General features: G+C 38.2%; 1 protein-coding gene across 1 annotated transcript in view; it reads right to left on the reverse strand.

Annotated features, from left to right (window-relative positions):
- Positions 1 to 932: 932 nt before the first annotated feature.
- Positions 933 to 13238, reverse strand: part of LOC107592422 (metaxin-1-like) — a 12908-nt gene continuing 602 nt past the window's right edge. The window contains exons 2-9 of the mRNA XM_016281930.1: positions 8062 to 8131; positions 7154 to 7233; positions 6060 to 6152; positions 5805 to 5987; positions 4095 to 4171; positions 3837 to 3994; positions 1500 to 3725; positions 933 to 1267 (exon numbers count right to left, since the gene is read on the reverse strand). Coding sequence (XP_016137416.1) covers positions 3505 to 3725; positions 3837 to 3994; positions 4095 to 4171; positions 5805 to 5987; positions 6060 to 6152; positions 7154 to 7233; positions 8062 to 8131 — 882 coding nt within the window. The 3' untranslated portion in view covers positions 933 to 1267; positions 1500 to 3504. The remainder of the gene's footprint in view (positions 1268 to 1499; positions 3726 to 3836; positions 3995 to 4094; positions 4172 to 5804; positions 5988 to 6059; positions 6153 to 7153; positions 7234 to 8061; positions 8132 to 13238) is intronic.

A 13238-nucleotide genomic window follows, 5' to 3' on the forward strand; every position in this document is an offset into this window, starting at 1 on the left:
GCTCTCCTTACTGGTCTTCCTTCTAAACTTCTCTATAAACTTCAATTGGTTCAGAACTCACCAGCTCGTGTTCTTTCTAGGACTTCATCAATAGAGCACATTTCTCCAGTTCTCCAACGTTTACACTGGCTCCCAGTAAAGTATCGCATTGATTTAAAAATTTTGCTTCTCACATTTAAGGCACTTCACAACCTTGCTCCACCGTATCTTACGGACCTTCTCCAAATCTATACTCCTTCTCGCATTCTCAGATCTTCACACTCGATCTCTCTTGTGTCGCCGCATATACGTTTAAGCACCATGAGAGCAAGAACTTTTAGTTTTGCGGCCCCTCGCCTATGGAACTCTCTTCCCCCCAATATACGGAACAGTGACAGCCTTCATACTTTTAAATCTCGTCTTAAGACTTATCTTTTTACCCAGGCTTTCTTATGACTTGCTCTTATTATTGCTCTTGTAAGCCTTTATTGTATTCATGATGTATGCAGTTGTGCTGTTGAATTTTGTAATGCTGGCAGGACTTGTTCATTTATTTTTACTGTTTTTACTTTGCTGTAAGGTGATTACTTTGCTTTGCCTTGGGTGTTTAGAAAGGCGCCATTAAATAAAATGAATTATTATTATTATTATTATTACTTTTTTACAGGGTTTTTTTTACATTTTAAAACCCGAGACACCAATGCCTTCTTCGATATTGAAACATTGTAAATACTGTAAAAAAATGTGTTTTTACACGTTGTAAATTTAAAGTTTATTGGAGCATGTTTTGAAAGAAAATACTGTCATAGTCTCATAATTTCACATTGTGGTACTGTAATTATTTGTGAAATTTACTAGCAATTTCTGAGTGACAATTGTTTAGAAATAAATCCTACACCATTTTTCAGTGTTATTAAAGACCTTGTATTTACTCCATGGTAGAATACATAAAATAATACACATGGTAATACCATAAGAATTGTTGTATTGTGAAAAGAACAGATGCAAACACTGGCTTTGACATCTATTCTTGCTCAAATTAATAATTCCAGTGTCAGCTCTTGATTTTGTGCCAGTCTGCTTGCAAACACAATCTCCTGGCATAAAGAAAGAAAATGCTGTTGACATGTCAAAGCAGAGCATGAGGGCTGTTCAGTTTCAGCGTCCAGTCCCGACAGTCTGTCCTGGGGTGATGTTTATTTTTCATTACCTCTGAGTTTCCCTAGAAACAGCTTTTAACAGCAGGTGTCGGGGGAACAGTTCTGTCATACTTGAGCTTTACTGGACCCTGCAAGCAGAACAAAATAAATAAATAAAATTGTTCAGCTTTTTGTACTAAGCACCATCAGAAAGCACTTTAAATGAGGAGCTTGTTAAACAGCCCTCTTCCCAGAAGGGAAAATATGAGTTTTGAGCAAAATCTTCACAATGGAGTCATGAATCAAACTTTTACACCCTGAACAAAACCAGAACCGGTTTGGTCCATGACACATAGTTCAGACTTGTATAACCCCACCCACCGCTTCCCCGTCTCAATCCCTGTGTGGAAAATGAGCACAATCCAAATGCATTTTTCCTTCTTGAACAGGAATTCTTTCCCAAATGATTCTTCTGAGGTCATTAAACGATGTCGTGCGGCTTCGGGGAGCTCCTGATTTCTCTGGATCTAGTGCTGGGGAGGGGGTTCACTATGTTTCCACACACAAATACAAGGAAACGAACAGGAGCCAGAGAAGGATTCCAGTCTGGTGCTGTAACACACAGCTGCGTCTCCCCAGGGCACCAATTCACAGAGCCCTCGCTCAATCAGCTCTGATGCTCGGAAACATTGCCGGCAGGTAAACCGTAGCTTGAAACAAATATCTTTCTCTCTTACAACCTCCAATTCACACACACAGTCCTCAGCTCAGGGTCACTTGTTACAACAATGCAACAGATAAAATCAGCAACTCCCTCTGTGTCAATACAGCATTGCAACTGCAGAAAATAAAGAAACCCACTGCAGAACAAGGATTATTCAGGACCATTTATTTGCCTATTAAATTATGAAAATAGAACTCTATAAGCAATATATATTTACAGCTCGTAACACCTTGTGAAATGAGATTAACTGACTGTTCAATCTGTAGTTTCCTTTCCATCTCTATGAATGAATACACACATATCAACACACCAGGGAACTAGTTTTGGAGCTTTATGGTCTAAAACAAAGATGCTTAGAGAAAAAAAAAAAAAAGACAACAAACAATAAGTAACAATATCCAAATCAGCCATCTTCATTAATCCATTGTTTCTCTTTCAAACAGTTTAACTAAATAAAAAAATAAAAAATCACTCTCCTCTAGTTTAACTGCCATAGACCTCATGGAAAGTTACAGGAACTGAAATATCTTTTGCCAGTTTTGTGGTCTGTCAGGAAGATTTCTTTGGACAGTAACTTTTGGCTTTAATAATCTGTTACGTTCTCCTAAAAAATACGCAAGTGCCATTTCTAATCCTCAATAATGTAAAACCGTTCCTCTTTATCCTTTGCAGTAAGCTGGAAGTGTTTAAAGGGTTCGCTTATTCATATACAATATGCCATAATAATCATTCTGCCGCAATATTCAAATGTGCAATGCACAAATTAGTGATGCCAAATGCTATTGGTTCTCACATGCGATCAAACATGCTGATCCAAATTTTAACATGCATATGCATATTTGAACAAGAATATATAGCACAAATAAGTTCCAATAGCCAAGAGGGATATTTTTAGTGAATAATTATATAAATTAACTAAAGTATGGCTGCAGAATATTTTGAAAATAGATCACAAGTTGTTTGAACTACTTTTTCTCCTTCTGGAGCACAAATCTGCACTTTAATTGAGAGGAAATCAATGTTGACATTTTACATACTATGTCCTTTTGTATTTCACATGAGAAACCAAGTCGCACAGGTTTGGAATGAGACATGAAGTCAAACAAATTATATGTTTTTGGTGATTTACTGTATGTCTTCAAGACTCTAACATCATTAAATATTGGTAATTTCCCATTTCACTCAATAGGATCATCACATTAACATAAGTATTAATCTCTCTGAAGTATATAACAGCAGACCAGTGCTGACAGCAGAGCAGAACAATGCAGCTAAGCAAATAAAATGTGTTAAAAGAAACACAGAGCTTTAAATAAGGCAATAGCATGTAAGAGATGTAAATCTCATTCTCATTATCATAAAGCTATTTAAAACTGTAATATATGTTTTGGTCCACACAATGAACGTTGAGGTTGGTGACGACGGTGAAGTTTTAAGTGCTTTCTCAGCTAAACTTAGCTTAGCATTTGTAGCTAACACAGGTGAATATACCCATTCAAAAGAGTGCAGCTCTATGGAAAAAATAAGATATAAAATCAAAGATTATCATGCAATTAAAGCCCAAGGAATAAATAATACATCAATCCCCAACAATATGTTGTTCCTGTGTTTTCTTCCACCATGTAGGCATGACCATCCTAGTGCAACTAAAAAGTCCTACTTTCACTCATCCTCTTCCTCATGGGAGGGGCCTCTGAGTGAGGCGGGGCCTACAGGCTCCTGCTCCTGCACATGCTCAATAGCTACTATGCCGGTGAGGAGAGCGTAGCTGAGCATCGCTGCTACTGCGACCAGTACTGACAGCAGCTGCTTGCGTCTCTTGTATGACTCGTTGTCAAAGTCGCTCCCCTGCTGTGTGCTGGACATCGGACGATTGACGCCCTCTGCAAACAGAACAGGCACGAACATGAGGACTCAATGACTCTTATTCTACAGACAGAACAATGGATGTTTTGTTCTTTGCAAGCACTTTATTGTGGTTGTTGGTCTCCCACCTTTACTCTCGCTGGGGAAGTACAAGCTCAGGATGTTACAGCAAAATGTGTTCAAGTTGTCCAGATTCTTCAAGTTCTGCTGCAGTCGGCAGTTAGGCAGCCGGATCTTAATAAGCGGAGCTAGATGACCAAAGACATATGCATCTAGAGAAGAGGGCCTTTAACGCACACACACAAAGACATCAAATGCATATTAAACCTAACCCATAATCAACAGAGTAAAGCTTCAAGGTCAACCTTGATGTGTAAAACACTTACGAATCGCCAAAGAAAAATGTGTTCGATCCCAGTCGCTGAGAGAGAAGATTGAGGCACTCCAGAGCATCGTGGTAAAGCTGGAGGGGTAAGATGGAGAGAGTCACAGAGAATAATAACAACTGAGAGGATGTGGAAGAAACAACTAGATTATAGATTCTTATGTTAGTTTTTCTCTACTTCTATCAGTCATTGTTTTATATCTCAGTATTTAGCCTTATATATCTCAATATTCATGTACTTGCTTTGAAAAACATTTTTTGGTAACACTTTATTTTAAAGGTGTCGTTGTTACACGTTACATGCACTTACTATTATAATAACAATAAATTATGCATAATTACATGCAAGTAACCCTAAATCAAACCCTAATCCTAACCATATTGTAAGGACATGTAGTTAATTAATATTACTCAGTCCTTAAATGTATAATTTCACTGTAACAAGGACACCTTAAAACAAAGTGTAACCGATTTTTTTTTCTTCAGTTAGAGGAAGCTTTGTTTTATCCACTGAAGTGATTTGATTAAAAAGGATTAAATGCAAGAAGAAAAACATTAGTTAAAATGTTTCTCACCAAATAACCATGAACAAGAAATGCATTTAATAATTTCTATTCGCATGGATCAACATACCAATGCATTTAAATAATAGTATACAAGTATAGTATTTAAATAGTATATAGTATAGTATATAAATATTATAATAGTAGTATTACCAACATTTATATAATAATAGTATGATAGTATTTTTACCAACATTTATTTCTTCCAAAACATAAAAAAAAACACCACACCACAGTTATAACTTTAATGACACAAAGGAACGTTATTGAAATCACTTTCAGAACGATTTTTTTTTTTTACAGCTGATGAATGATAAAACCAGTATCCACCTTTGAAGAGCCAATCAGAACTCAACTTTAAAGAACTTGAGCATTTAAAGCAGCAGACGATATAACACAAGTGCAGAACACCATCGTGCATTGGTGTGGAAGCGAATATAGTTTTCTTTCTTGGTGTGAATGTGCTAGTGAAGAGATAGTCCACCCAAAATGAAAATGTCATCCGTTTCTCCCCCTCATGTCTTCTCAAACCTTTATGACGTTCTTTCTTCTGCAGAACACAAAAGAAGATATTTTGAAGAATGCTGGTAAACAATCAGTTTGGTTCACATTGACTTTCAGTGTATGGACAAAAACATTAAGTCCAAAACTGTTTGGTTACCAACATTCTTTAAAATATGCTCTTTCATGTTCTGTAGAAAAAGGACAGTCATACAGGTTTGGAAAGACACAAGGGGGAGTAAATGACGACAGAAAGTTCATTTTTGGTGGACTATTCCTTTCATACGGCATTAAAAGCATCATCGCAAACGTAACATTTAATATATCGCTCAGCCGTAGTGAACAGTTCACAAGCATGCACATTGTGACTCACCGAGTCATAAACAAGCAGAGCATCAGACTAGCAACTATCTAAAATAGAATTCTCTGCCAGAACAGAACTTCTGCTCTGTTTGAGCCCAGATTCCACACATCTGCTGGTTTATCAGTGTCCTCTTCGGGGACCAGAACACTGTTGCCTCTGGCTGGAGTCTAACAGCCGCCCTGGTGTCGCAGGGAGGAGTTAGTGTCACAACAGACACAGCCCACCCACCATCTGATGCATATCGCACAGCAAAAACAAACACAATATTCAGAATCCCACCAACCTCCTTCTCTGCCTCTTCTCCCGCCTCCAGCGAACTGTTTCCCCGGATCAGGCGGAGTCGCTCAAGCTGCCTGTTCTGCATGAGGCCCGGCAGGAAGAAGTTGAGCGGGAAGGACATATTCTCTCCATGCCAGCGGCGCGTCACCTCCACATAGTTTTTAGGATCGATCCATAAAGCGTAGATCTGCAGGGAGATGAGAGTTTGAGCATGCACCCACTAAAATTTCCTCTTCAAGGTCCAGGGTTTGAATCTCACCAGCGCAGGTAACAGTCGCTCCTCCAGCAGTGAGATGAAGGCCAGTGTGTCTGCGCCCTCTTTGGCCGAGAGATCATAGTCTGCATTGTATTTCTGAAACACAAATTTCCAGTATTACTATACGACACTGAACAAATCAAACTGTGACAGGTTGCTTTACATGTCTGTCAGATGGCCTCTTGGGCGGTCCTTGACCAATGAAAACGGCTATGGAGTCCAGACTTTCTGTCATCAGTCAAAAAGCCAATACGATTTTTCCATTGGCTTTTTTATTATTGCAGAAAGCATATGCTCTGTGACCAGCAAAATTTTGAGATTATCACAAATTTGTTTCATTGTTTTGTTGTTTGAATGCTAGAAGCAGAAGTAAAGTTTGTTATACCCCGATCGCTTTTGACAAATCTTTTAATCTTTATTTAAAATCTACAAGTTGGAACGTCCGAGTTAGAACAGTTTGCAAGCTTTACTGTTTCTGACAACCTCTGTATTCCCATTTAGCCACTTGTCAGCAAGAGCCTTTTTCCAAGACATGTAAAAGCTTAAAATCATCACCATGTAGCATTACATAAAAGTTGCTTCAGTCCATCACAGACATTATTTCAGGCATTTAATCAAACCTATTCAAGAAAAACCCATTGACTTTGGGACTAAGAAACCGGAAGTCCAAAATGCGAACTTATTTCCAGTTGTGTAGTGTTTTGTGAATAAATCTGCAAGCATTGATCTGATCTGTGTATGCTCCTGACTCTGTACGCAGCTCTGGGTAGAACAGCACTACTACTGGTAGAATGAGAAACTATAAACGGGTTTCTAGGAAGGGTTTTAATTATGCACCTAATTAAAACCTTTCCTAAAAACACATGTTTATTGTGTCTCATTCCATTCAAATTTAATGGGTACCTTCATTGTGCAATCAAACATGATTAATGAGAAAATTAGGGGAGCCTTTATAATGGCAGCAGGCATCACTGGAAAGGCTGCGGTTCTCAAACGAATGAAACCGAAATAAAGAGTTAAATATACAGGGACACTTGTGTAATGTTTTAAGAAAAGCAAAACGTGACCATGACAGCAGCGAGGAAAGACATAATCACCTGTTTCCTCAACTGAATGATGATCTGACTGGGTTGGGAGCAGCTGCCTTCATCTTTGGTCCTGAGAGCAGGAAGTGAACCTTCAGTGAAGACATAAAAAAAAAACATTTATTTTCTATAGGCCTATAAAGATAATTAATGACGTAGTCCATTTAAACATTCGACAATCACTCTGGACATCAAAAATATAAATGCGTGATCTCTAGAAAACATAATATTACATAATGAACAGTTGTGCGGATTGATATATTTTGGAATTTGTGATACTTTTTTTTTCTTCAAAATTCTTTGATAAATATATAGTGCGAAAGAATAGCATTTATTTGAAATAGAATTTTTATACTAAGTCTTTACTGTAACTTTTGATCAATTTAATTCATAATTGCTGAATAAGTATTCATTTTTCCAAAAATACAAATAAATAAAATGATCTTTTAAATAAACAAATTAAAGAACTAAATAATGTTTATTTATTAAGGTTTTAGTAGCTGTAAAATGTATCAATCATATGTCCGCTATAATGTGATAAGGCTAATTAACTGTTATACTTTGGATGGTCTTTTTATTTAATTTCTTTGTAAAGAATGATGAAGTGAATGTAGTGCATAAGCTGTTCCTGCAAAGTCAAAGGGTCTACCCAACATAAAACTGCTGAAGGGACATTGGTCTTCAATATGGAATAATACTGAAATTTGGAAGAATTCAGGAGCCAAGGAAAATAATAACGGAGACAGACAAGAATGTGGAAAGAGAAAACATACAGATGCAAGTTATCAGCAGCTCGGCAGGAAAGAGGAAGAGGCCTGCGTGCTTCAGTTAAATCACACGCTAAATGTTCGTCTTAATGAATGTGGAGTGTTTGCCAAGAAACAGATTGTTAAAAAATTTTTTTTTCTTTGCCTGCTTACCTGTGGGGCTTCTCCAGGGGTTAGAAATCTTGTAAATTTTGAGCGGAGCTCCAGCAAAGCGAGCGTATGCCTGGAAAATTATATAAAAGACATTATTATTATTATTATTATTATGTACACTAATTTCACTTTCTGGTTAACTAGATTTAAACTTCCAGGTTTAGACAGAATCTGGTTATTAGTGTGTTGCTAGCCTCGTGTCAATATGTGGCATTCTGGTCTCTAGATACAACTCCCTCCTCCAAGTTTACAGGATTTGATTTACAACATCCGGCCAACATTATACATCTTAAGAGCTAGAAAAGCAATTTTAGGTGATCACTTGAGGTATCACTTATGCATAATTTACAAACCAAACTAAGTATGAACGATGTTGCTTTCCTTAGCAAGCTCCACTAAATTACAACAAACAACAACACAACCTCATACACAACACAGATGACAATAACATAATATGCAGTTGCAACAAAAGCACGAATACAAGCTGAATAAACAACAACTGCTAGCTAACTTCAACAAACAGCTCCATTCAGCTCTTGGACAGGGTTTAGGGGTTCAAGATGGGATGCCTCATTTTACGACGACATCCGATAAAGAAGGACGTAATTTCACATTCCTGCACACGCAGCTGAGAGCTGACAGATTGAGCGCTTCACACCTGGCTCAGACCTTCAGCACGTCGTTTAGCAGATTCTTTCCATTGAAAGCATCTTATACTGCTGATCACTGGGGTTAAATACCCTGGAGCGCTTCTTTACACTTTAGACCGAAGCCAAGAATGACTCAAGAATAATCAGACTTGATTCTTAAAGGGGTCCTATTATGCTTTTTCACTTTTTCAACTTCAGTTAGTCTGTAATGTTGCTGTTTGAGCATAAAAAAAGATCTGCGAAGTTGCAAAGCTCAAAGGCCAATTCAAAAGGAGATATTTTATTTAGCAGAAATTTTCAAAAACTACAACGGACGACTCGTTTGGACTACAACGTATATTTTCCGGGATTTGTGATATCACGAATATCGACGAATGGGACGAGACCTGGCTGAGCTGCACTAGAGAAGGCAACGAGTGTTATCACTATGTCCGAGACACGCTAGCTTTCCCAAGGCAGACGAACTTAGAGTGGATACAATCATCCAGGTTTAAATCGCGCTCAAATTGATTTGATTTTGATGCAATATTTACACTGAAGCTTGCAGGCGGCTATGGTAAGGAGCGTGACATTTCCCGACCAATCACAGCACACACTGGCCCAGCTAACCAATCACAGCACAGTTCGCATTTCAGAAGGCGGGCCTTCATTTGATACAGGAACTATTCGAGCCGTTCATGCCAGACTGGGGAGAGAGGTGTTGTAATAATATAAAATATTTGAAAAATTATGTGTTTAACCTAGTATGAGAGCCTGTTCTAGTACACCCCCAAAACAAAATCAAGACTGTGTAAAAGAGCATAATAGGACCCCTTTAAAGGAATAGTTCACCCAAAAAATGAACAATCATGGAATTGTTCTTTAAGATTTATTTTTAGCGTTTTATGCCTTTATTTTAGGAAGCAAAGTGCAGGAGGGGCAGGATCGGGAAATGTCTGCGAGCCAGGACTCGAACTCGGGATGCCCGAAGTACTATGGCGCTATATGTCAGCACGCTGCCCATTACGCTATCGGAGCCGACAATTATGTAATTTTTGAAGAATCTTCAAGCAGCTCTTGAACAACTGACCTTGACTGTGAAGCTCCAAATGTTATAAAATACTACAAATAAAGCAGTTATTACAAATAAAATAAATAGCAAATAGTATAACAATTAACTTCAGGGAATAACTTTATTTTTACTCTAGAACTCTTCCATGACCCTACATAGGATAAGTGGGCATAGAAAATGGATGGACGTAATTATGCCACAAAATATGCCAGTCTGTCCCTCAGAGATTTTGTATGGCTTCAGAAGATTTGAATAGTATGAACTTCTTTAATGTTCATTTTGGAGCTAGTCACTATGAACTGTCTTTTAATGTTAAAGAGCTGCATAAAGATCCTTCAGATTGTTTGGGTTTCATTGCAAAAACCGCAGCAGAATCATTTCTGGGTGATTTCTTTAACATTAGGCTGCCACCAGCACTGAAAAACTCACTGTGACTGTAAAGGGGTGGGGGGGTAGAGGAAAGCGGATTTTTGGAAAAAGCTGAGTATTGAGTTTTGAGATTTTCTCCGGCTGCAGTCGAGCGGTGAGCTGGAAAAGCGCCGTAAACTCCATCAAAGGCTGACATCATAACCTCAGATTTATTACTAGATTGATTCCTACACAATCCTAAATTGTGGCTCGTAAAGTAGAGGGGATCAAGTTTGGAAATAAATCATTCCTATGTGAACAACCGGTACTGTCCAAAGCAAACACGAAGAGGGAAACTACAGCTGGCTGAAATCCACTTTGCCCACAGTAAAAGCAGTTCATCAGACTCCTGCTGTACACATAAACACACTGAAATTAGGCCACGGATGACAGAACAGCTTCTCTTGAAAGTGCAGATGGTAATAATTAGTTTGAGCAGCTCATAAGATCCTTAAATAGAGTGCCGCAGATGATGATTGGACTGTTCTGCTTTTAAGCCCCGCCCCCACCCTGCTGCACGTCCAATCACTGCTCTGTCGTTAAGGAACAGTGTTCTAATACACCAAAACAAAGCAACCACCCAGGGGTTAATTCATCAATAAACGCTGAACGCTAACATTTCATAGTTTTTCTTATCTGAGCACTTTTTTTATTAGTTTTCAAATGTAAAAAGTGCACCAAGCAACTAAGTTTACCATGAAAAGAAAGGGACAGTTTGTTTTTGACAAGATTATACTGTACCCACGTTACGTGTTAGTAGAAATTCCAAGACCACTGCAAAACATCAAGCACTGCATCAAGAAAAAATTGACTGCATAAACATCAAATAAGCGTACTTTTAAAATCAAGATAGAAACTTGTAGAAAAAAAGCAAGCGCATACCATCACAAGAGATCTCCTAAATAAAAGTAGGCCTGTCATAATTATTACAGAAATGTCTGGTCAGATTATTTGATGTATTATATGATTATTATTTAATATTATTAAATATTATATTAGATGTGACCAAAAAAAACTGCAATAAGGGTCAATTTTTTTAAATTGAGATATGGTTTGTTAGGATAGGACGATATTTGGCCGAGATACAACTATTGTATACAACTACTAGAAAATCTGGAATCTGAGGGTGCAAAAAAAACATTGAGAAAATCGCCTTTCGAAAGTTGTCCAAATTAAGTCCTTAGCAATGCATATTACTAATCAAAAATTACGTTTTGATATATTTACGGTGGGAAATTTACAAAATATCTTCATGGAACATGATCTTCACTTAATATCCTAATGATTTTTGGCATAAAACAAAAATCGATCATTTTGACCCATACAATGTATTTTTGGCTATTGCTCCAAATATACCCGTTTGACTTATGACTTGTTTTGTAGTTCAGGGTCACATATTATATTATATTATATTATATTATTTAACTAAATAATGTTAAATTACATTAATATATCACAGTAAAAAGACATTTTAAACAAATACAAAAACAAACAACAAAATTATATATATTTTTAATTATGTTGTTTAATTTTATTTGTCTTATAGGAGCACTCCAAATCAGTTGAAATATTTTAGTACATTTTACATTTTTATGCCATTTATTCACATTATGGCATAAAAATGTAAGTTAATGTGACTAACATCGTAATCTTCTCAAAATTAATGAAAAAAAAATTAATTATCATTAATTACAATCAACAATTAATCACTGTCAAAAATGTTATGATTATGACAGGCCTACCTTCAAACTGGCAGCTACCAGGCAAATCTCCAGACATCCTCAGACCTTCACATGCAGTTTCAATTTTATGCAACTATACCCTTTCTGATGCAATGAGATAATCTGGAAAATTCTGAATGAACTTTATATTACTAAACCATCAGAGACACGGGGAGCAAAACATGCCTGCGGTTTTCAAAGCACCCAGAGTAGGTGCAGACAGACTGTAACACACAGACATCATCCCGACCACTGGCGAGCTGGAAAAATCCCACCACACTCTTTAGAGAGTCCAAAACACACAGCGCTGATGTAACCTAATCACTTTAACATGCGATTTCAGCAACAGTGACCTGGTTCTGTGCCCACACACAACCTTTGTTGATTAGGAATAAAATGGATCTGAATGCAGTCTCCAAAGCTGCCGATGGGAGATGAGATTGATGTTAACTCCAGATGACAGTGGTGGGTTTGTGGTTTACAGTAGCACAGACAGGTGGCGCCCTGGTGTGACCAAACTGAAGTGGAAAAACAAGAACAGTGGAGGAAATGTATCCCACAAGATGATTCATGCAGCAAAAATATCTGTAGATAAGCACCTTAGCTGTGGAATTAACTGAGATATTAAAACACACGAGCTTTTCATAAAATCATAAAAAGTAAACAGTGGAGATTTTCCCATTTCAAAGGGCAGCATGACCTGACTGGTATTTAGACAGTGTAAAATCATGGTCCTCCAACACACATTTGACAAGGGGGAAAAAAGCAATGAGTTTGGTAGGCTCTTATTTACAGTAGCCCCTCACTGCAGAACACAAGATCCAGGGGGCATGGTTGGATCCACATCTAGGGGGTGGAGCTCTGGGAGATAGGTAGGTTTAGGGGTAGAGATGGGTGGGTTTAGGGATCAGGGGGTGGAGACGGGTAGGTTTAGGGGTGGAGCTCTGGGAGATGAGTAGGTTTAGGGGTGGAGATGGGTGGGTTTAGGGATCGGGGGTGGAGACGGGTAGGTTTAGGGGTGGAGATGGGTGAGATGAGTAGGTTTAGGGGTGGAGATGGGTGGGTTTAGGGATCAGGGGGTGGAGACGGGTAGGTTTAGGGGTGGAGCTCTGGGAGATGAGTAGGTTTAGGGGTGGAGATGGGTGGGTTTAGGGATCGGGGGTGGAGACGGGTAGGTTTAGGGGTGGAGCTCTGGGAGATGGGTAGGTTTAGGGGTGGAGATGGGTGGGTTTAGGGATCAGGGGGTGGAGACGGGTAGGTTAGGCGGGGGGTTAGGGTTATATATATACAGTGGGTACGGAAAGTATTCAGACCCCCTTAAATTTTTCACTCTTTGTTATATTGCAG

Source organism: Sinocyclocheilus grahami, unplaced genomic scaffold, assembly GCF_001515645.1.
Source record: "Sinocyclocheilus grahami isolate Dianchi unplaced genomic scaffold, SAMN03320097.WGS_v1.1 scaffold153.1, whole genome shotgun sequence".
NCBI lineage: Eukaryota > Metazoa > Chordata > Actinopteri > Cypriniformes > Cyprinidae > Sinocyclocheilus > Sinocyclocheilus grahami.